Source organism: Topomyia yanbarensis, chromosome 2, assembly GCF_030247195.1.
Source record: "Topomyia yanbarensis strain Yona2022 chromosome 2, ASM3024719v1, whole genome shotgun sequence".
Lineage (NCBI taxonomy): Eukaryota > Metazoa > Arthropoda > Insecta > Diptera > Culicidae > Topomyia > Topomyia yanbarensis.
This window is the reverse complement of record NC_080671.1, coordinates 359,552,564-359,577,003: the sequence shown is the minus strand read 5'-3', so window position 1 is coordinate 359,577,003 and position 24,440 is coordinate 359,552,564. Positions and strand designations below refer to the sequence as shown.

The 24,440-nt window shown below is 37.4% G+C and overlaps 1 protein-coding gene across 4 annotated transcripts; it reads left to right on the top strand.

The window, feature by feature from the left end:
• Window positions 1-23,052, top strand: LOC131684333 (8-oxo-dGDP phosphatase NUDT18-like). Of its 4 annotated transcripts, none has more exons than XM_058967117.1 (2): window positions 1-15; window positions 20,596-23,052. In XM_058967117.1, the coding sequence occupies exon 2, from the start codon at window positions 21,385-21,387 to the stop codon at window positions 22,408-22,410; it is 1,026 nt and encodes a 341-aa protein (XP_058823100.1). In that variant the 5' UTR covers window positions 1-15; window positions 20,596-21,384; the 3' UTR covers window positions 22,411-23,052. The 4 variants fall into 4 exon arrangements, with proteins under 4 accessions (XP_058823100.1, XP_058823097.1, XP_058823098.1 ...); XM_058967114.1 differs by lacking the exon at window positions 1-15 and adding an exon at window positions 74-284; XM_058967115.1 differs by lacking the exon at window positions 1-15 and adding an exon at window positions 405-811.
• Window positions 23,053-24,440: the final 1,388 nt, after the last annotated feature.

Here is a 24,440-nt window from a genome sequence, read left to right as displayed (position 1 = left end):
ATCAGCTTGTGTCAGGTAAAGATAAATGAACTTGCCGTCGCTGTCGCTTCCATAAATACATTTTCATCATTCATTCATATTTTTGTTTTCCTACTGATGTGTCATAGGCGACTAATTTTCTCGTGAATTAAAATACCTAAATCGGACTAGACTAGCTACAGAGAGGTATATATCTTATATACTAGAGCTGTGTTTTTTTGTCATAGTAGTTCGCTGAAGATATATTGGAAAGTTATTCGAGTTAAACTTAGTAATTAAACAAGGCCTCAAAGCAGCTAAGCTATGTAAGTACTCAATAAACATTAATCAGTTTATACAGGCAAGAAAATTATACATTAGTATCTTTTGCTATGAAACACAGTATACAAGTGTGCATGTAAATCTCAGTGCTGGTAAGATGTTCGATTTCAATGCATCTTGGGTGCTGCTATGTTTACCGCTTCTGTCTTCTGAAGCCACTTGTTTTAATGATTAAATTTTTCGTGTTCATGATCCAGAAAGGAACGCAAACGGAGTGATAGTTTTTTGCCTAAGCCACGTTTACAAAGTACGTTTCTCTATTCGCTGCAAGAAAGTACACACAGCCCAGATAAAAAAAAAGTGAAAAGGTGGTATTTTAACTAAGTTGATAAATATAGCAAAAAGTGTGCTGAATCGGACGCAGTAGGAGAGATGAGCACTACGTATTTAAAAAACAATCAAATTTAATGCAAATTAAACTGTACCGTAAAACGGGGGAACATCGATCACTTTTTCAGAAGAATTTCGAATAATTTTCTTGAAATCAAGTAGATGTGTTTGTATTTTTAAAGTAAGTATTTGTACCCATAATTTTAAACCGTTCCAACTGTTTCGTGATTTAATTTGTAATTTGTAATTTATTTATCAGCAGAACGAAAACTTGTCAGTTACATAAACTTTGTATCAAGTCAAGGAAAAAGTTAAATCGTTTATAAAAAAAATAATTGTTAATCTTCATTCTTCGCTGTCAGCACAATCATTGAATCGAAAAAGAACGTTGGGAGAGTTGTGCAAATTGTACAACTTCAGGTGATTTCATGCCCAATATTGTTACGTCCCAAAAGAAAATCTAATTGGAAGGATCCAGTTAACTTTTACCCAACTTTTTCAGGAAAATAGTCGAAATTAAATTTCTTACAAGAAAAACATCTGATTTGATCGTGGATTATTTTAAAAAAATATTTACGGATCCTAAAAAAAATAGTTCAGTTATAGTAATCAACGATACTCCGTTTTACGGCGCCATAACTTTTTCAAAAGATTTGAGATGCTTCGGATAGATGCTACTACAGTGAAAACCCGTTTTTATCAGCCCCCAATTTTGCCAGCTTTTCGACCCGATTTCGTCAGCCAGCCAGGATTATGAGGCCATGTCTACGGAATAGTGTTGAATATTTCGGTTTATTTAAGAAAATGAATAAATATGTGTTTTCGTTACCCCTATTTTGTCAAACAAAAATACGCCAAAGGGGCTGATAAAAACAGGTCTTTAGTGTATTATCAAAGACGCGAACTGTCAGATATACAGTGAAGACCCGACAAAATGTTATTTCAAATCAAAATGCACTTAACTAAAATCTTCCAAAATGTGATAGCTTTCGAGATGTTTGGAGTTTTGGCTCAGAGACCATCCATAAAATTATATGGGGGAGGGGGGAGTTTTGTAATTTGTGATGATGTGTGACGACAGGGGGGTAGGGGGTCATATCATGCTACGTAGCTTTTTTAAAGGGAATAGGGGTTGACCTGATGTCACGACAATCTTACCAGTTTCATCTGACATCGTTTTTTTTTATTTTTTAATTGGACAAGGGAAGAGGTAGGGTTACCGTCAAGCTACGTAATTATCAGGGGTATTTAGAGGTTTGTGACGAAATGCTACGATGGGGGAGGGGGTGTTAAATATCACTCAAAAATGCTACGTCATTTATGAATGATCCCTCAACTAAAATTCTCTTTATTAAAAGTTATTAGCATCTACTCATCATGAACCATGCACAATCATATGTTTATAGTTTTAAACATGAAAAAGAATTTGGCAGTGAATTTGGATCATGGAGAAGCTATCAATAAGAAAATTTGCCTAACGACAACTTTTAGAGTACTTTTTAATTAATTTATTAATTTTAATTAATATTTGCAGCCAAAAATAATATAACCCTAATACAATTAGAAATCAATGCTCATAACAAAAAATTTCGAAAACGCTATTGTTTTCGAGATATTTTAAATTTTGTTTCAGCAAAAACAATTATTACGACGTTTTGATGAGTTATTGGCAGCTCTCCATCAGGAACAATAAGTTTTTCGAAAAGCACATCAAGGTAGTATTTACAATGTATTTGAAAACAACATAAAAACCATGGATATATGGATCAAGCATAGTTTATGACAATTGAACTATAGAGTGTAACGTGCTTCGGTGGGAATCAATTTAATTCATAATTTATTTCACATTCAAACAGCACTATAACAACACAATAGGTACCTAACACAATTAAAACGCCTAATAGTCTACTCAGTACTCAGCTTTAGCGCCATCTGCTAGCGGCTAGTCGTAGGTTCGAGCAGCAGATATAAGAAAACTATTAGGAACTCGAATATCGTTATTCATTTGATAAGGTTCAGCGTGATGTCCAGAACAAAACTGTTCTAAGCGTCATAAATACATTACAATAGTTGAATCATATTATTATTGTTTTCATGTAGCTTTCGTATAATTCCCAATATCGTCTTGAGGCCCATATGAGCATTTTGGAAAACTTATTGTTCTTGATAGACAAACTCGAATAAATTATGAAAAGCTCGAAATCAAACGAAATATTTGTATTGGTTGGAACAAAATTTTATTTATTGTGAAAACTACTATATCATCGACTTATGAGCATTTTGCTTTGAAATGACATTTTTTCGTGCAGAAGTTTTCATTCTCTGTAACTCTTTATCAGATAGTTTTGTTGAATAAAATACGGTAATTTTTTGCAAAATGATGCATGTAAAAACTTCTACACCCTCTTTAATATTCACTCATGTGTTAAAAAGTTCTAATTGCCAGAAGAAATCATGGAAATTCATAAGCCGAACACAACTGCACCGTTTTATGCGAATCGGCTATTGTTATACTTAGAGTCAGCTACTTTCTCATAGAATCCCTCTTCTGCTTTCTCTAAACATTTGTGCGTTCAATAATAACTCAAACTACTGTGTCCACCTGTCAGCCAGTTCTGTATAGATCTATTAACAGATACCCGCCCGGTCGATGATCATGACCAGTGCCGGAGAGCTTTTCCTCCCTTTATTATTGATCGTTTTTTAAACTATCGCGCTTCGTCCCCGACAAAGCTTCCTTCTAGCTCCATAAGTACCATTTCGTCGTACGCTTGTTGCCTACAACGATGAAGTTTTTTCGGCTCCGTATCGTTTCCTGTTCTTAGGTTTTGCCGCTGCAACCACTCGGCTTCTAGCCTCTTGTTTCTAATTTCTAGTTCGCTCTACGGCACTAAACCAACCAACGCTGGTCTCCACGTGAGGTGTCTGGTGGGTTTCTGTGACTGCGGTACTGAATGCGGATACATAAACCATGTGAATTTAAAACCACGTAAACAAACCATTTGTTGACTTAAAATTCCATAAATGAGAAAAACTATGCTATAAGAAAAAACACATAAAAGGACACTTGAGGGGACTACATTCAATTTCTAAGCACAAACAAAATTGGATAATTAGCAGCTTACAGCAAGATAATAAGAAAAGTTGAGATCATTCTATTTGAAGGGTGTTACGATTAAAAATTGTCGAAACAAGAATGTGTGCAAATTGGTCAAACATTTTATTAAAAAATCAAACCAAGTTTCTTTTGAAATTTCAATTCATTGCGTTGCGTTGCGTTGTGACGATGATTTTGGCGGATTGCACACTGACTTCATCATGTTTGACTGCTGATTATCTAATAAGAGTTGCTTAGGAAATGGTAAGTAGGAATTCATACCAATTCGACCCATATTAAAACCTCAACAGCATGATAGCCATCATTGCCGGCCGCCCCCATCTCCATCGTTCACGGGGAAGGATAAAGGATAAGGTAGCCAGGAAGTGTTGATGCTCCACCTACTTAACGGAAGGACGACGATTCATCAGACTCTTCCATAGGTGTCGCGGAGTTGGTAGTTTGGAAGGGTATCAGGTCTAGGATTCGCTCCAAGCAAGCGATGCGACCTGTAAAGCATATTTTATTACGTAGTTGTTTAGTTAGTCTTCGAGTGCACGATCACTCGAAAAAGAGATCTTCTTTAGTTTTTGGTTTTTTTTAAACTCTGGGCAGCCGGCTACCGAGAGTATACTATGTTCCCTAAACAAAAGCAATTTGAACTCCACTCGAAGTGACACATTATATAGGCAAAAATAGCGCGAGATGTTATAAATCAGGGAAAGTATTTCTTATTTTCCATATCAGATTTGTGGAATACAAGTATACGAGCGATAATAACGAACACTGGAGGGAAATATAAAGGATTGTTAACCTGATGCACGGGCTTGTTAGCAATAACGGAGCTTGAAATTAGGTTCATAAAAACAGACGCGGCGAATTTTCAATACGTATTGACCCGTGATCATAGATACTAGTCAGATTATTCGTATTGGGGCTAATTTCCGATCAACTATTCATTTTTACGGCAATGTTTTCTCGACTAGATCTGTTCGCACCCTCTCATTCTGCTACTATCGGCAGAAGGCTGATAGCACCCAGTCGTCGCCGGTCTAAGGACCAAATGTCATCAATAGACTTAGACTCGCGTGGAGGCATGAGATAGGAAACTTGTGAGAATTTTGTTATCCCACCGTTTGACGACCAAATTTCAATTCATTCAGAATAAAGAAAAAATATTTACTCAAGCTTCCTTTTAGCGAATGCGAATTATCGGGAATTTCATTTCAGCAAAGTTCTGCACAATCTCCTTAATCACTCGCACAGAACGCCATTATTCCTTGAACTGCACGCGTCTCGCGTCTTCTTCAGGTTCCGCTAGACTATTGCTTAATATCTTTCTATTGGGCGGAGCTCTGGCTTGTTGGGAGGAATCATGTCCATGTCCTGAACGTTGTTCATGTCATACCACTTCATGATCTTTTTTTCCGTAATGACAAGATTCCAAAGCCGGCCAGGCAAGGCAACAGACTTTTTCCACAGCTCTTGCTCTTTCTCCATTCTTGCCACATTTACTCTTTCAGTCGACATGTAATATTCCTGTTCAGGGAGCAGTTTAAAGTCTACCTTGACGTAGAATTCGTCATCCTGTACAACACAAACTTCATCAGCATCTTTATGTAGGGGAACATGGGTAGACTTGACCAAGCGCGAAATTCGACAATTATCAATAAGGTATAATAACGTATTCGGTTCTTAATTTTTTTTTTTAAATTATTTTTATACTTGTTTCGAACCCACCAAGTAATTTAAAAAATTTGGAGTGAAAAATCCTTTCCTTACAGAAAATATTCTGTAATTCATGAATTTGCATTAAATGATGTAATTTTTAATCAAACTTTGTATGGACACTTCTAGAGTAATTAATTCTTTTCTAGAAGTCATATACCATATTATTCCTTATGAAGTAGTGAAATTATTCCACATTAATCGGTATATTAGAATGGGTATATATAAAATTAGCACGATTAAGAACTAATGTTGGAAGACTTGACCAACGTTTTATGGGGAGACTTGACCAAGTGGCAATAAGCTGAAGAAAGATACAAAATTTTTGACATTTGCTATTCTGTGGTAGCTATTGTTAATTTTAATTACGCCACAAAAACACCTTAAACACCATTCTATACATTTTTATAGTACTAGCCAACAAGGTTAGCAGTTATATGGCTGATTTTGTAACGTGTGACCATGCGATGTAATCAGTACGGTTAAAATCCCAAAAAGAAAATGCTTTATGATATAAAAATTCATGAAATACAATCCTTTTATAATTTTTGCTGGTACTAAGGACCTCGAAAATGCGGAAAAAAATATTACAGCATGTTTTATGCCATTATTTTTGTAGGGGACGGTGGGGAATTGTGAACCATGGGGAGTTGTGAATACCGCCAATTCCCGCTAAGCTATAGATGATAAAAATATGGTAACTACTGTTAAATGTTTCTACTGTCATGACGTCACTTTCTCATTAGCAAATGTTGCATTAACTCATGTTCTTCATGTCCAGGTAACTAGCGACTATTTATATAAAACAACTTTTTTTTTACTAAATTGCATTTGTGGTATGTGGAGTCCTTTTATGTAGCTGATTTCAAAGTAAATTAGTGCAAAGCTTTCCTTGGGTAATTGGCTTTCATCGACAAAAAAAATTTGGATGAACCTTTAGTGTGTCGATGGAGATACGTATATTTCGAAGATATGGAAAGTGGGGAGTTGTGAACCACCATTAGTGGGGAGTTGTGAACCGTACATTTCAGTGGGTTATAGTATTTTTTTAATAGAATGCTATCATAATTTGAAAATCAGGGATGAATCATACATATTATAATATAAAAATGTTCAATTTTTTGCGAAGAACAGGATTCTGCCACAATTTTAATTTCCGCATGCCACAATCGCGAATTCAGGTGGATTGGCGCGAATCATGTTGTCACCGACCCATTGCGAATCAGATCACTTTTCCATCTCATCTTTTGTTTAGAAATATCTTAAAATTTATCTTCTATAGCCCTAATAAAAATAAATCACAAAAATATTCCATCTCTTCTACTTTTTGCGATGGTTCACAACTTCCCATACCAAACTAAAAAATACCGATCTCACGCATTCTGTCATATCTCAAACAAGACAATGATTTTTTTGAATTGCTTCAGCCCGTGGATGTATTAAGGTGTCCTTAACAAATACCAGGTCTAACATTGAAAATCGGCCAATATTTATGTTAGTTATGCCCCGAAAACAAAACTATGTTCACAACTCCCCACCGTCCCCTACTGATATTTTAAAATTCTCTCGGCCCCGTCTTCCCATGCCTTGGTCAAGTCTCCCCGCAGTAGGGAGACTTAACCAGAAAAAAACGATCGCAGAATAACTTTCATACCTTTTGGAAAAGTAAATCAATAATTCTGCAAAAAAAAATCATGAATACGCACAATGCTTTTGTACATTACATTTCAATGAGTTTCTAAGGATTGAAAACTTTTTTAGAGATTTACGTAGGTTTAACTGAAAACTGTGGTCAACTCTCCCCATGTTCCCCTACAGCCTCCTCGATCGTTCTCTGGGCGACTTGCTTTGCTTATCGTCACGATTTGGAGTCACCATCTTCTTGTTAGTCAACAGTCCGGCTCGTTTTTAGCTCGATGCGCGGTTGTAGACGACACACCCAGCCTGCTTGCGACATTTTTTGGGATTCCGCTTGAAACAGCTGGTCTGAACCTACTGGTTTGTTGAGCTCAATAGATACCCTGAATGCGCTGTATTCGGCGCACATGTAATTCTGTGCATCACTTTATAATTTTAATCTATCTTTAAAAAGTGAACAAAATATCCATTTATTGAATAGTGTCTATCATGATTTTCAAGTAATATGGTACTGCGGGACAGTAGTTTTGACCCAGAAACACTTACTTGTCACAAACGTACACAGTTACAGTACAGATAACAGACGGTGGGCTCGATTTGAAACGAGTGTAAATACCCGCTACTGATATTTCCATTAAATCAGACTCTAAAACACGTTTGGCAAACACTTGTAGGTGGCGCAGTGATCGACACAATGCAGTTGGAGTGCAGTTGTCAAACACATGTAGCAAACAGTTGCGTAGATGGCAATAGTGAAACACGGATTTCCAACGTTTATCAATTTGAAAGTTTACACAGGTTTTTTAATAAATTTTGTTCTAGCCTAAATGTCTGTTATCTGTGATTATAGTAATTGATTATACCTCGATGGGAAAAGCGAGATCATCTCGATTTGGTAGGATGATGAAAGTAAGTCATATCTCTCAATCTTCATAACTTTGCTTATTTGAGCAAGCTAATTAGCATAATACATATATAACACGCTAGAAGCAGTATTGACTAGCAGTATTAACAGAATGATTGGAATCTCAAGGGTATTGTATTATTCGATACTGTGTTTGTTTTGAATTTGAATGAACAAATCGGAAACAGGTTTTCTCGGTTGCTACCTATTCCATTCGCTATACGAGTGGAATTAGTATATAAAACTGAGAAAGGCCCCCTACTCGTCATTCCAATGACCTCTTCAAGTTGGTTGGCGAAGACGAAGATCATCCGAAAAGTCTGCGTTTTGTTGATGCAAAACATACCTACATACGCTCTTCTAATGCGACAGTGGGAACAATGATGTAACCGGAGTGACTTGCGTTAGCACGGAGATTATGTAAACAATTTTCCTACTTTGCGCGCAGCAAAACTGACACTGTTCCAACGACAACCGGTTTATGAAGCCTCGTGGGTATGTTGCTTCTATTCAACTTCCGTAGGTACTCTAGCAGCATGTGCATGTCAAATATGTTTTTTTTTTCAAACTTCTTTGAGAAGGTTCAGTAGGTTGGTGGCTTAACCAGAGAAAAATCGATGTTTAGTTCAAATGGTCAAGTAACTTAAGGACAACTATTTATCGGTTGGTTCAAGTAGGCATGAAGCTACATATATCGAATAAATTTAGCTTATGTAAGGATAAGCAATCACGCACCAATTCCTCATGAGTGGGGAATTCGAGACATTAATTCAAATAACAAACATCATCCCTATATAAAATATTGAGTTTATGTTGGCCACATGGGGATGGGTGCTGTACTATTTTTTGCGCAGCTCCTAAATGAAGCTATAGTATCTTTAGATAGACCTTTCACGGAATTACGCATCTGTGTACCATTTCTTACACAGGTATACAATACTCATTTAATTAACAGAAATTACTCAATTTTTTCTTAAATTTCATTATTTTCACGACAAGCAGTTTAACCATCCAAGAAATTGCGAAAAGGTACTAAGAACGCGATATGGAAGCACGATTATTTCGCGGTTTAGAACCTCGTGATAAACTAAGTGCAGGGAAAATAATCAATGAATTATATTATATCAATTAATTCTCTACATTTCCGCAGTATTTTTATCTTAAGAATCAGTGTCGACTCATTTATGTGATTCTTTGCGGAAAAAAATAGTTTCCTACAGTTTTGTTTTAGGCGTGAAAATATCTGCTCATACTATACTGCGAAAAAATGAGATCGGATGCTACCGTGTCACGAAAAGTTGGGCACCAAAAATCGTTATACCACAGGCTTGCTTTTCTATTGCTAATCGAAACCTCTACTTGTGAGTGAACTAGACCTATCGATAAAACCATTGGAAAAACCCTATTAGCATATGGTTCGTTGAATCTATTCCCATTTGTATTGGAAGTTCTCCGAAAAAAGGATTCAAATTGTTGTTAGTCTACTAGACATATTCTAGCGTTTAACAAGTAATTTTGTTGAGAATTATAATGAATAATAAATGAATTCTCCATTTAAAATAAAAGTATGTCTCAGTGTAACGATTAATATTTTTTCGGTGTAAAGAGACATTAAACGGTAATTTACCGCTCGTATACGCTTTCTATTAAATTTCAAGAAAGATATTTTAATTCAACTAAAAGTTTGTTGATATCTTTGACCAAATATGTTGATAATAATTAAGAAAATAATTTGGACCTCTTTTTGAGCTAAATAGAATTGTCTTTATCTCATATGATTGGCTCGAAACCGAGAAATTCTAAATGATATAACAATGGGATCTACTGTTGTAATAGGGATATTACCCTACTTTCCGCTTTCATTGTGAAACCGGATTTCTAGACTTTCATCATTATCATCTAAGCAAAGTTTTGTATTTGTCTCAAAAAAGATATTGACGAAACATGGATATTAGGATTTGACTTAAACTGCTATAGAATCAAGTAGTTCGTCGCTTGTGGTGTATTGATGTCTCTATATTTAGATGCCATATAAAAATAGGAGTCTAATGTGGTTTATGCATGAAACGAACCCGAGTCCGGTTCTAACCCCAACGGAATCGGTTGTTGCATTTGATTTGGAATCCATAATGACTCCATTCAGAAATCCGAACCGGTTCCGGAATGAGTTTAACTGGGTTAGACCTGCGACGACTGGACTCTCTCAGTAGCAGAATTAGAGGGTGTGAACGGATATAGACGTGAAAACACTGCCGTAAAAGTCGATAGCTGATCGAAGGTTATCAATACCTTGTACTTCCCTTTGATAGTATCATACTATGTTGCGTTTCGGCTTTGCCTCATCAGAAACCGACACTAACTTATTGTCGGAATAGATTAGCGCCGGCTTGACGCAAATCCCTTAAAACTAAAACACACTATGTGTTTCAATCGAACGATTGATCAAACGTGATGTCCCGTTCGAGCAGAAGTTCTGTTTATGCCGATGAGACACAGTGAATCCGAAACTTGTCTTGGCTTAGCAGTCCTATGCGAAAGCATTATGCTATATTTCACCCTAAGGAAGAAAATTTGGTAAAAACCAAAATTTCTCACCAGGGTTAAAATTTAAGGATTTGTGCCCTCCTGTACAAAGACTGGTTTTTACCAACAAATTTTCACCCTAGTGAGAAATTTTGGTTTTTACCAAATTTTCCTTCTTAGGGTGAAATATAGCATAATTTGATAGTATAGTTTTTGTCAGTCGTACACGCGTATTCTAACAAAAATTTCGATAAGAATCATAGGAAATACTTTGTGATATTTCACTTTATCATAACTGTGTTCATATTACGTGTTATCGTTCGATGGTTTTCAGCATAATAAATATATCAAAGAATAATGAAATCTGTCTAAATACTCAATTACGCAGATAAGATTAGCTTTTTTCTAGGCAATATTCGCATGGTCGCCTGTTAGAAACTGAAATTGTCAGGTTCGTCACAACGCAACGCAACCACGGTGTTCCTCAAACCGTTATTAACAAAAAAATGACCACAACTTTGTCATACGGCATTCGAAAGATACAGTATCCAAGCATCTTCTCAGTGAATTTCAAAATGATCCATTCGGAGATTCGAGAGTTTTTGCGATTTGAAGTTTTATGATACGTTTCATAGGGCTACCAGCAAACACCCACGGGTTTGGTCCTACCTCCATAAACAAAAATATTTGTCTGCTTATTTAGTACATGGCATTCACAAGATATAGTAATCAAGTATATCCCCTGCAAGTTTGAAAATATTTCATTGACGGAATCGAAATTTATAACGGTTTGGATGTGGTATGCGGTCATAGATGGGTTTTCTACCAGACTTCCCAGTTAAACTCATTCCGGAACCGGTTCGGATTTCTGAATGGAGTCATTATGGATTCCAAATCAAATGCAACAACCGATTCCGAATCAATCGGTTTCAGAATCGGTTGTTGCATTTGATTTGGAATCCATACTGACTCCATTAAGGATTCCGAATCAAATTCCGAATGGTTTGACCGGGTTTAAGCGTGAATCCATGTTTGTCCATTGACTATTTAGATCGTTTATACGTGTCGCGGTTTTTAAAGGAAAACCTTACCATTTACTTACATAAATATAATATACAAAAGGTGTTATTTGTATAGTGCACTGAAAAAATATGAAAATAGGGTTGTCTACCAAACGTTAAATACAGAGGCGACGCGTGGTTCCACCGTCAACCTGTTCAATACATCACGAGGGCCCTCAAAACGTCACGAAATAAGCAGCTGATCAGAAACGTCTCTAGTTCGATTCCATTACTTTTCTGATCTTATGCTTATTTCGTCGTCGATTCCATCCAACATCTAACGAATAGGACCAATGAATTTGTGACAGGAAACTGTTCGCCGGATCTGAGCAAAACAAATGTGTTGTCAAAACCCATCAATGAATTGTTCAACAAAAGTCTTGTAGAATGCTCAATTTACCGTAGAACAAGATAACATCAGTAGACATATTTTCAGAATGTAAATGCAAAAAACAAACAATTTATTTGAAGCAAAAGTAGACGGTTCATTATTATCGTTGAACCAACTAAATACATACGCGCTTACTAGTATGTCCCAAGGGCAGAAACATTTTGCTAGGCTACCCAAAAAACAAGCATACAACCGACAGCTTTGAACTTATGACGCAATGTGTTTAAAAATTATAAAGCGCACTCGTTTTGCACACAGCTCCAACGCCCATGTGGACATCGCAACAATGCACGCTGGTTCAATATTTGATTTGAACCGGTGCAAAAGAGAATAGAAAAAGCATTCACCCATGACACTCACCCTGCTATTCCATTCATCGCTGATCAAGATGGCTCCATCCAGAGCATGCGGTGAGAGTACGTGCAAGTTTCTGGTTGAACCGGTCATGGGAAAACAGAAAATCTCTGAATTCTACTCGCTGAAGACGCTGAGTTAGTTTATGGTTCAGATCAAATCTAGAGCGTCTATTCAAAACAACACATCTACAATGAGTGACTCTCTTTGTTTTTCTTCTCTTTCGATTTTTAACGACGTAACTATATCACTTATCACTTATTTCACAGTACAGATCGAAAGAAAGTGGTTTTGGCTAGGATATTGTGCAAAGAGTTGAGGGATAAATGTTAAAGCGACCGAATTAAATTTTAACAGAAGAGAAAGTAAACAAAGAGTCACTCATTGTAGGTATGTCGTTTTGAAAAAAATGCTCTAGAAATTGTCGAACTTCAAGGTTTGGATATTATTACTTTCATTTAAAATAGTTATCGTGCTACTGTTAACTCAAAATGGGTTTCGAGTCGGCTGATCTTGGCAACCTGTTCAATGAACAGGTTGAACGTACCGACGCGTCGCCCCTGGTTAAATATAATGTGTAAATTAAAAAAGTGGATAAAAGTTGGAATGCTTATTTCAAAAGGCCATATCTCAATCGTTTGTTGACCGATTCTAATTATTTTCTCATTATTGAACAGGTAGACGTTTCATCGTTAATTTTCATCAAGAAGAATATAAAATAGAGTTGTCTACTTCAAACAATAGACAACATAGTTATCCTCAACTATATGTATTATCACTATTTAGTGAATATATTTATATTCAAAACGACGACCTATCAATTTCTATACATTAGAAAATTACAAATCATGGAAAAATAGAACCATAAACTTAAAAAAATCTTGCTGATTCAGATCAATTTATATTATGATACGGTGTTTGTTGGAAATTTTGTACAATTGTGATTCGCTGGTTGGGTTGACAGATGTTAAAACTGGTCAAAGGGGATGCTATTAGTACAAGTTCATTTGCTCATATCTATAACTATTGTCAGTTTTATTGTCGAATTTGACATTCAGATGTTTATACAGCAATTAGTATATAAAATGGATAGGCCGCTATTTTTAAAACAATACTATTCACTAAATAATGATAATGCATATAGTTGAGATCAATTGTATTGTCTATTTATTGATGTAGATGACTCTATTTTATATTCTTCTTAATGAAAATTAACTATGAAACGTCTACCTGTTCAATAATGAAAAAATAACTAGAATCGGTCAACAAACCATTGAGATATGGCCTTTTGAAGTAAACATTCCAATTTTTATCCATTTTTTTTAATTTATGCATTATATGTAACGTTTGGTAGACAACCCTATTTTCATATTTTTTCAGTGCACCATACAAATAACACCTTTTGTACATTATATTTATGTAATTAAATGGTAAGGTTTTCCTTTAAAAACCGCGACACGTATAAACGATCTAAATAGTCAATGCACAAACATGGATTCACGCTTAAAGTCTGGTAGAAAACCCATCTATGACCGCATACCACATCCAAACCGTTATAAATTTCGATTCCGTCAATGAAATATTTTCAAACTTGCAGGGGATATACTTGATTACTATATCTTTCGAATGCCATGTACTAAATAAGTAGGCAAATATTTTTTGTTTATAGAGATAGGACCAAACCCGTGGGTGTTTGCTGGTAGCCTTATGAAACTTGTCATAAAACTTCAAATCGCAAAAACTCTCGAATCTCTCGATGGATCATTTTGAAATTCACTGAGGAGATGCTTGGATACTGTATCTTTCGAATGGCGTATGACAAATTTGTGATCATTTTTTTGTTAATAACGGTTTTAGGAACACCGTGCAACGTTTCTTCAGATTTTTTGAATTTCTGTAAACTAATTTTACAATAACGTATATGCATTGGCGTACGCACGGGGGAGCTAGGGGGAGGGGGGCTTTAGCCTCCCCCAATGTCTTGGGATTTTTTAAAAATTAATAAGTATGATTATAATGTTGAAGACACACTAGAAATATGTGAAACCTACTGCATATCTCATTTTCTTTAACCTTGTTTAGGTGTTGGGGTATACATGACCCAAAATGAACTTTCGAAATGCGATAACTTTTAAGGTGTTAGCGGGTCATATTGACCCCGATTTCGAACTCTATTTTGTGACACATTGTCAGTCAAATCCATATGAAATTGCACTCAAACTTTGTGTTGGAGTTTCAATTTTCAGTTTCTGGTAAATATTATAGTTTTTGACCAGGTTGACCAGCGGGAATCGGTGCCGAATGGGTTCATGTTTGGCATGCATAGATGTATGCAGAACCGTCATTATAAATCACAAGTTTATTAACAGAACACTAATAATAAACACAACAAAAAATAAGAATATACATATCAGTTTTTTACATAATTAGACCGATCTTGGATGTTCCTTATCATCCGATACTGATTTCGGCGATACCATGGTGTTTCACATAATACTGAACGATTGACAATGATTTCAATCAATGAAACTGATCCCAAAGTTTCGTAATATTCTTGAAAGCTTATATAAAATCACATCTAAAATGATATTGATACTCTAATTCAAATGCTGGATTCTACGTGAAAATCAACCGGAAAATCCGGAACATCAGTAGAACTATCTGATTCATTAATCTTCTTCTAGAATTCTTCAGTTTTCTCGAAAACATTTATTCATATTGCTTTGGCATAAATTTCTGGTTCGGAGTGAAAAATTGACTGTATTGGTCACATAATGACGGAAAATCTGGAACATCCGCTGAAATTGATCAGTTATAAAGCTGGTCTTAGAACCATGGATTTTTAGTGCTTCTTGAATTCTCATTCAAACGTCCTTATGACCTACACATGATTTATTTTGCTACTGGCCTTCCGGAGGATCTGGAACATCCGCGCAGCTGGTCAAGTAATGAACCTTGTCGTAGAGTTCTAAGATTTTTCTGAATATCATTCGAATAAATTCGGGAATATCATTCGCATAAATTCGTACTTGTAACGGGGATATTGACCGTTTTCGTATCGTTCCGGAAGATCCGGAACTGGCTCTGGAAGTCTATGGTTTCCACGAATGTTTTGCCTTTCTCATATAGAAAGGTTATGCAATCAGCCGAGTGTCATATCCCATACGACTCAGTTCGTCGAGATCGGAAAAAGTCTGTATGTGTGTGTGTGTGTATGTATGTGCGTATGTGTCAAATAATGTCACTCATTTTTCTCATAGATGGCTGGACCGATTTGCCCAAATTTAGTCTCAAATGAAAGGTGAAACCTTCCCATCGGCTGCTATTGAATTTTGGATCGATCGGAATTCTGGTTCCGGAATTACGGGTTTAAGAGTGCGGCCACATGGAAATTTCTCATATAAACTATAGGAAAAATTTAAAATAGAATTTTTATTTTTGATGCTAAATGTCTTCAAGGTGCATGAAACGTCGAGATTTGATGCAAACTCGAAAAAATATTTGACGACGATTCACTTTTTTGGATTTTGGCGCATTTTTGTCTTTCTCATATAGAAAGATTATGCAATCACTCTGAAAAACGTCAACCTAATTTTTTTTGACTCGCATAAGGTTTCTGGATTTTAACAGGGGCGTAGTTGATGGTTTAAGGAGAGGGGTTACACCCCCCCCCCTCTACTGTTCACTCCCCTCCCTTAAAAATCTCCTTAAATCACCCCTCAGACCACCACCCCATCCAGCCCTCATACCCCACCCCTTCAACTCCATCATCTTTAAACCACCACTATATCACAAAGCATACCAATTTAATACTATGTTGCGTTTCGGATTCGCCTCATCAGAAACCGACACTAACGTATTGTCGGAATAGATTAGCGCCGGCTTGACGCAAATCCCTTAAAACTAAAACACACTATGTGTTTCAATCAAACGACTGATCAAACGTGATGTCCCGTTAGAGCAGAAGTTCTGTTTATGCCGATGAGACACAAGTGAAGCCGAAACTTGTCTTGGCTTAGCAGGCCTATGCGAAAGCACTATGCTATATTTCACCCTAAGGAGGAAAATTTGGTAAAAACCAAAATTTCTCACTAGGTTTTTACCAAATTTTCCTCCTTAGGGTGAAATATAGCATAGTGCTTTCGCATAGGCCTGCTAAGCCAAGACAAGTTTCGGCTTCACTTGTGTCTCATCGGCATAAACAGAACTTCTGCTCTAACGGGACATCACGTTTGATCAGTCGTTTGATTGAAACACATAGTGTGTTTTAGTTTTAAGGGATTTGCGTCAAGCCGGCGCTAATCTATTCCGACAATACGTTAGTGTCGGTTTCAGATGAGGCGAAGCCGAAACGCAACATAGTATGAAATAAGGATTTGTGCCCTCCTGTACAAAGACTGGTTTATACCAACAAATTTTCACCCTAGTGAGAAATTTTGGTTTTTACCAAATTTTCCTCCTTAGGGTGAAATATAGCATAGTGCTTTCGCATAGGCCTGCTAAGCCAAGACAAGTTTCGGCTTCACTTGTGTCTCATCGGCATAAACAGAACTTCTGCTCTAACGGGACATCACGTTTGATCAGTCGTTTGATTGAAACACATAGTGTGTTTTAGTTTTAAGGGATTTGCGTCAAGCCGGCGCTAATCTATTCCGACAATACGTTAGTGTCGGTTTCTGATGAGGCGAAGCCGAAACGCAACATAGTATGAAATAAGGATTTGTGCCCTCCTGTACAAAGACTGGTTTATACCAACAAATTTTCACCCTAGTGAGAAATTTTGGTTTTTACCAAATTTTCCTCCTTAGGGTGAAATATAGCATAGTGCTTTCGCATAGGCCTGCTAAGCCAAGACAAGTTTCGGCTTCACTTGTGTCTCATCGGCATAAACAGAACTTCTGCTCTAACGGGACATCACGTTTGATCAGTCGTTTGATTGAAACACATAGTGTGTTTTAGTTTTAAGGGATTTGCGTCAAGCCGGCGCTAATCTATTCCGACAATACGTTAGTGTCGGTTTCTGATGAGGCGAAGCCGAAACGCAACATAGTATGAAATAAGGATTTGTGCCCTCCTGTACAAAGACTGGTTTATACCAACAAATTTTCACCCTAGTGAGAAATTTTGGTTTTTACCAAATTTTCCTCCTTAGGGTGAAATATAGCATAGTGCTTTCGCATAGGCCTGCTAAGCCAAGACAAGTTTCGGCTTCACTTGTGTCTCATCGGCATAAACAGAACTTCTGCTCTAACGGGACATCACGTTTGATCAGTCGTTTGATTGAAACACATAGTGTGTTTTAGTTTTAAGGGATTTGCGTCAAGCCGGCGCTAATCTATTCCGACAATACGTTAGTGTCGGTTTCTGATGAGGCGAAGCCGAAACGCAACATAGTATGAAATAAGGATTTGTGCCCTCCTGTACAAAGACTGGTTTATACCAACAAATTTTCACCCTAGTGAGAAATTTTGGTTTTTACCAAATTTTCCTCCTTAGGGTGAAATATAGCATAGTGCTTTCGCATAGGCCTGCTAAGCCAAGACAAGTTTCGGCTTCACTTGTGTCTCATCGGCATAAACAGAACTTCTGCTCTAACGGGACATCACGTTTGATCAGTCGTTTGATTGAAACACATAGTGTGTTTTAGTTTTAAGGGATTTGCGTCAAGCCGGCGCTAATCTATTCCGACAATACGTTAGTGTCGGTTTCTGATGAGGCGAAGCCGAAACGCAACATAGTATGAAATAAGGATTTGTGCCCTCCTGTACAAAGACTGGTTTATACCAACAAATTTTCACCCTAGTGAGAAATTTTGGTTTTTACCAAATTTTCCTCCTTAGGGTGAAATATAGCATAATACCAATTTAAGCTGGGGAGTCGTTCGTTCATGGGACTTTCGCCCTCCTCACATACCCACCCCCGCATGACAAAATGAGTTAGCAAGCAGATAACATTGATCTAATGCTGATTAGGCAAATGAAGTAATGTTATGGCCAATTTTTCAGTTATAACTATATAACTACGAATTTATGCCAATGCAACAAATATTTTCGAAAAAACTTCAGAGCTCTAGAACTAGATTCATGAATTGACCAACTATACAGATGTTCCGGATCTTCCGGATGATTTTCACGTAGAATCCAGGTTCAATAGTTGAGTCTCAGTGTAATTTTCTTTTTAGATGAGATTTTATGTAAACTTTCAAGTTTGTTACAAATTATTGTGATTTAATTTACCACCTAAAGAAGGTTAAGCTAGCCATGTAATCTGAGAACGCTTCGATACAAGCAAAATTTCACGCAAGTTCGTTGAAATCATGAATCTCTATCGTTAACAAGATAAGGTTGCTGAGAGGAAGCGGTAGCTGCAGCAAATATTCGGTTACCGACTTAAAAATATCGATTGCTTAAAAAATAAGAGTGCTGGTGATCAGTTTCATTTTTTGCTTTGACTAAAATTCATAAACTTTTTATTACAAATGATTAATGCTGTCGGTAAAGGCATATATGGCGATTCCTTGAGGTATTACATGAAAAGCGATTTCAACTTTCTTCTAAAACTTAACAGTAATATTATTTTAGAAACACTTTTGGAATTATATAGATGTTATTTGTTTGGATAACAACTTATTCAAGTTCAATCTTTTTTTTTATTTTAACGACATTAAATTAGGAGAGATTACTAAGTAGGAAAAGTTATAAAATTTTTAGTCATGTACAGATAGGAAAGCTATCGGTTCTTATAGTAAAGAGGGACGACTCTGTTGTTGCCGTGAGACATCTTGGTAGATTTGAGCACTTGGAGTAGCATGCAAATAATCGAGAATCTATCAGAATATTCAAAGTTATCAAAGGGCAACAATTCCTAAAGAGGTTGATTTTTTAAATTTGATTTGTTTGCATAGGGTCACTGCTCCCTAATTCATCTTAGCTCCCCAATTCATCCCACCTATTTGAACACATTAGTTAGAGCAGTGTCTGCTATCGCAATTCAACGCATTAGCTCAAATAGTAGGATGAATAAGGGTACGTACATACAAGTAAAGTTTTCAACTTGTGTAAGAATTTAAACTGTCGCTTTGAAATGACAAAAGCAAGTAGCAACTTGCCACTGGTCGGCGCTTCGATCGGTCAGCAATCGCTATACGGGACTTGTATGCAAACTTGGATACAATGGTGACTCACGCATGCAAACCTGTATGCGATGGTGATTTTCAACGTATTTTCATTTAAATGTTTACACAGGTTTTTTGGGAAAGTTTGTTCTAGCTTATATGTCTGTTCTCTGTGGTTGTACTCGACTGTTCGCTTCGCTCAAACATTTTCCAGGCAAGAATTTTAACTGTACTGCTTCTTAGGAACGAAGGGCATCATTTTTACTCTATCTGTTTAAGTGTAATCCAGTCACTCTAAGTCGAGTTATCAACGAAACAGTATGACATCCTGACTAATGAGATGAATAAGGCCTCGTCTACCCTATATTCTTCCGATCGTCGTATCAAGAGAAAGTGTTTCCAAACTCCTTGTTAATATTTTCCCCTAAGCCGTAGGAGCCCATTGGACGATGGTAGAATTTAGAAATGGTTGATGTGGAACAGTAGTAGAGTTTTATAAGTAGTAATTGGAATAAATCCAACCCCCGAGAGATTGTTAGACACATTCCACATTAGGGACAACTTTTGCCCGCAGTTGCATACAAGTGTCTCCTCAAATGAACATTGAAAGTCATGAGGTATTCGCAGCTCTCGTGAATTTCAAAGTCCGAACAATCCGAGCTTTCCTAATCATTTCAATTTCAGACTTTCAGATTACTCGATCTTGGCCCACTAGTCTCCAGTTTCCTTGTACGCCCCCACATTCATATCGTAAAAGGCAACAAGAGCGAGTGCGGGGGTCTATCTGGTAGTAGTAACTGTTTAGATTGCGATTCCTGAACTTCATTAGAACTGCTTTGTACTAGAACTACTTTTATATCCTAAGGTACCGTGAAATTGGTTATTAACTACCAAATTGTAAACTTTGCAGAATCCCTAAATTTTAACTGAAAATCTTGAATGCCTCCATTGCAGTATTGCACCACTTTTCAAATCCATTCACCCCTTACTGGCTTACTCTACTTTCCTTGCGCTGAACGCATGAATGCTCCTGATGATGAACCAATTATTGCAATGCGCTGCCGTCATCTGTTGCGAAAACGCTCGATTCGAAGCGAAAAAATGTCTGGAACTTCCAACAATTAACTCAGTTTCATTTTTCTTTTCTATGAACAGACCAAAATTATCCACCTTGGTCAGCGGGAGTACGCCATCGAGAGGAAGAAACGATACACCGTTAGCATCGCGACGCCGATCGCAGCCTCCAGCTATTCTGTATTATATTTGTTAATGTGAGTGGCCACCACAAGGCACTCCAACTCAGAGCTGTCCATAATCTCGGCACATTGGATATTTGACGGACCGCTCTGAGACTAAATGGTGTAAGAAACAACTGCGGCTAATAATAAAATATGCGAAACATAAACCGCTAAGCTCGGAAGTGAAAGGGGTGGAAGAATGTGTGAAGGAAGCGCTGGTGGCTGCCGGGCTGGAGAAGGTGAATGAATCTCACATGCAAAGAATGTGGCCAAAATATTAACGAACTAGAAGCTTACCATAAACTAAGTGGTCTCCTCCAATCACGAAACACGACCCAAAGAAAGAATACCTCAAAAACAGAACCAAGTGTTGACCGTCGTCGTTGGCGTTGGGGACGACGCTGTCTGTGTGGAAGAGAGGAACTCGGTCGACGAGTAGGCCCTCAACTTGTTTTTCCACCTGGCTCTTCGCTGGCTCCACCAAGAGGCCTTCCCATACACAATCGACAAGTCGCGTTTTAGTTTCGTTTTGAAATTCCACCGATAAACAGTGCCAGGGTGTTTCAGAGAAAAAGCAAATCGTGATCGTTGAGCTGGCACTCATTTCAAATTCCGTTCAAACTATACGTGGAAAAGTGAGTCGCACGGTTGACTCGTTGGCAATATAGATTATGCTCGTTTTTTAATTGCGCCAAAAGTTTTGCGTATGGGTTCAGTCAAAATGGAATCAAATTTGATCCGAGTGTTGGAGGGACAATCTCTCGACGAACTTACTAGTGAGTTGTGCGATTTCTCTTTAGAAGAACAAAATGCAGCCACCGAAGCGCAAGGTGTTAAACCACTGGCTTCGTCGGATTATATTCCAGTTGTGGGTAAAACAGTGACCTACGTGGTAGCCTGTGTGATCGTGAATGAAAATAATGAGGTTTTGATGATGCAGGAAGCAAAGGAATCGTGCGCTGGAAAATGGTATCTACCTGCCGGCCGCATGGAACCCGGAGAAACAATTGTGGAGGCAGGGGCACGGGAAGTTCTTGAAGAGACCGGACTAAAAGTGGACATTACAACCCTACTGGCAGTAGAATCAGCTGGGGGTACTTGGTTTCGTTTTGTACTGACTGGAAACGTAGTCGGAGGTGATCTGAAGACCCCTTCTCAAGCCGATCAGGAATCGATTCAAGCTAAATGGGTTGGGAATCTGAACGAGCTAAGTTTAAGAGCAAACGACATTCTGCCTATCATCGATCTGGCACGCAACCACAAACGACGCCTTCCCAAAGATCCCAACTGGCACAGGGACATTCTTCCAGCCCGGAAACCTCACTATAAAAACTATCTAAGGATAGTGGTTGCCATCAAAAATAAAACTACGAACCAAGTTTTTGTGCTACTTAGCGAAAAAACCGCATATCACTTCCCCACAGTGGAGATTCATCCCGGTCGAAGCATTCACTCTACTCTGAAAAAGTTTATGATCGAGTTATTTGGTGCGGATCTACCGCAACACAGACCCCACGGAGTTTTGAGTGTTGAGCACCACACTACTGATTCGCAGCCCAACCCTACGGATGGAATCTGCATCACCTTGCTGGTTATCTGTCGGCCCTCGATCGAAAGTGTATCCCTCATTGGCAAATGTATCTGGCACGAGTTGAACAAGGAACTAAGCACCCGGCTGGCGATGACTGTAGCGGCGAAGAATTCCACCATGCAGCTACACGTTGTACGATAACTGAATGCGTAATTTTCAGTATTCGCCAATTTGAGATGCGCACCTAGCTTTCGTAAGTGTCTGTGGAGCTTGGCAGGCATGAAAAAAATACACTCCATGGAATCCACGAATCTCGCCATCGTGAAATCGGTATCAAGTACCGTTCGTCGAACAAGTGCGACAGTTGAATCTAATCTTGTATAGCTTTCTTGTGTATGTGTGTCTGTAACTCGCATGAATGAATAAACGAAACGGGTGGATTTAAAATAGGGATCAATCGCTCCACAATTATACTCAGAGGGTCGTGAAACACCACTGTTTTGTTTTTCGCGATCGTAATCTCTAGGTGGTTTCTTTTTTACGTGCAACTTAAAACGGAGAAAGAGGATGAGCCAACAAAAACAAAATTGAGTCTAAAACCGAATAAAAGGGGGACGCGTGAAGAAATTGGATAAAATGCGAAGCAATGGAAACCAGAAAGCTCATCAGAAAAATTACCAACAAATTATGTTGAGACCTATATTGTGTGAATCGGAGTGCAAGCGAGAGACGCAGAAAATGAGTTTTAATGGTGTTTCTGTATGGCTGGAAAACTTTGCGGATTTGTGGCAAACTTCTTTAAAAATGTTTAATAAATACAACATATTTAATGCTTCGAAACAGGTTTATCTAGTTTCAATTCAAGAGAATTTCCCATTGGTATTATAGGTTGCAAAACATTTTTAAAATTAGTGTGTGTTACAATTCTATGTTTTAGAATTGTTGGTGAATTGTTAATAATGAAGTTCCTTAACTGTTTAGTTAAAAATGTGCATTGCAATATACTGAATTGGCGCTGCAGATATATAGCTTAAGGTGTAAGGATCAACATTGCCGAAGACTGCAAATTGATCCGATTTTGCAGTAAAAAGATATTATCATATAAAGTTATGTGTTGTCTCTCTTTCTCGCACATGCTTAGAATAGGAAATTTCAAAAAAATCGGTTGGTCTTCAAAGTTAAATAAAAACTTAAAACCTCTTGTGGGTGAACTAGAGCTATCCGAAACAGCTCATATTTTGCATATGATTGTGCATCCAATTACCATTTGAATTAGCAGTGTTCCGAAAAAAAATGTCAAAATTGTTGCCGGTCTAATAAACACACACATGCCGACGGGAAATGTGAACCGAAACCGTTTTTTGCTTTCCAAGCAAATCGCCTGGTACTATGCAAAATTCCCAAATGTGAAATTTATATATTCGTTGCATTTTGTTTGTATTCCTTCAATGTGATCCTTAAAAATGAGTTGTTTATGGTAAATCAAACCCAAGTATTTAACTTGATCTAACCACGCTCAATTCAAACCATTAAATTTAATAATATGGTAATGATTTCGTTTAAGAGAAGAAACTGTTGGCTTATGCGGAAATACAATCAATTGTGTTTTAGTCGCACTATTGAAAATTTTCCATTTTTCAGGTAGTCATTGAAAATATTCAATCTTCGTTGCAGTCGACTGCAGATAATCCAAAGACTCCTACCTGTGACTGAGAAGCTAGTATCATCACAGAAAAGTGACTTTTACAGGCTGAGGGTTGATTGGCGCGACAGTTGAACCCTTGAGGGACGCCTGCTTCAACGGGTAGCTTATTAGATTTACATTTCTGAAAAGATACCTGTAGGGTACGGTTAGTAAGATAATTTTGAATTATCTTTATTATGTAAATTGGAAAATTGAAATCCCACATTTTGGCAATTAATACTTCATGCCAAACACTGTCGAAAGCTTTTTCGATGTCTAGAAGAGCAACTCCAGTGAAATAGGAATAGAATTACAATATTGTTAGCAAATTCCCACCCAGTTTGAAAAGCTTCAAACATGGAGGTAGAATTTAATATATCAATTATCAGCTGTACCATAGAATCTTGCAAGAATTTTATTTTTCTTCCGTTACGCTACCTAGATTCATTGGACTAAGAGAAGCGTTGGGTGCAAACGAGATTATAGGTGGGGTAGCCGTTATTTTGGCCGTGTTACCTGCCACTGAAGCATAAGATGACACACCATT

Excerpts from the sequence above, each read along its gene's own strand:
- LOC131684333 (XM_058967117.1), top strand. The coding sequence starts at position 21,385 with ATGGGTTCAGTCAAAATGGAATCAAATTTGATCCGAGTGTTGGAGGGA.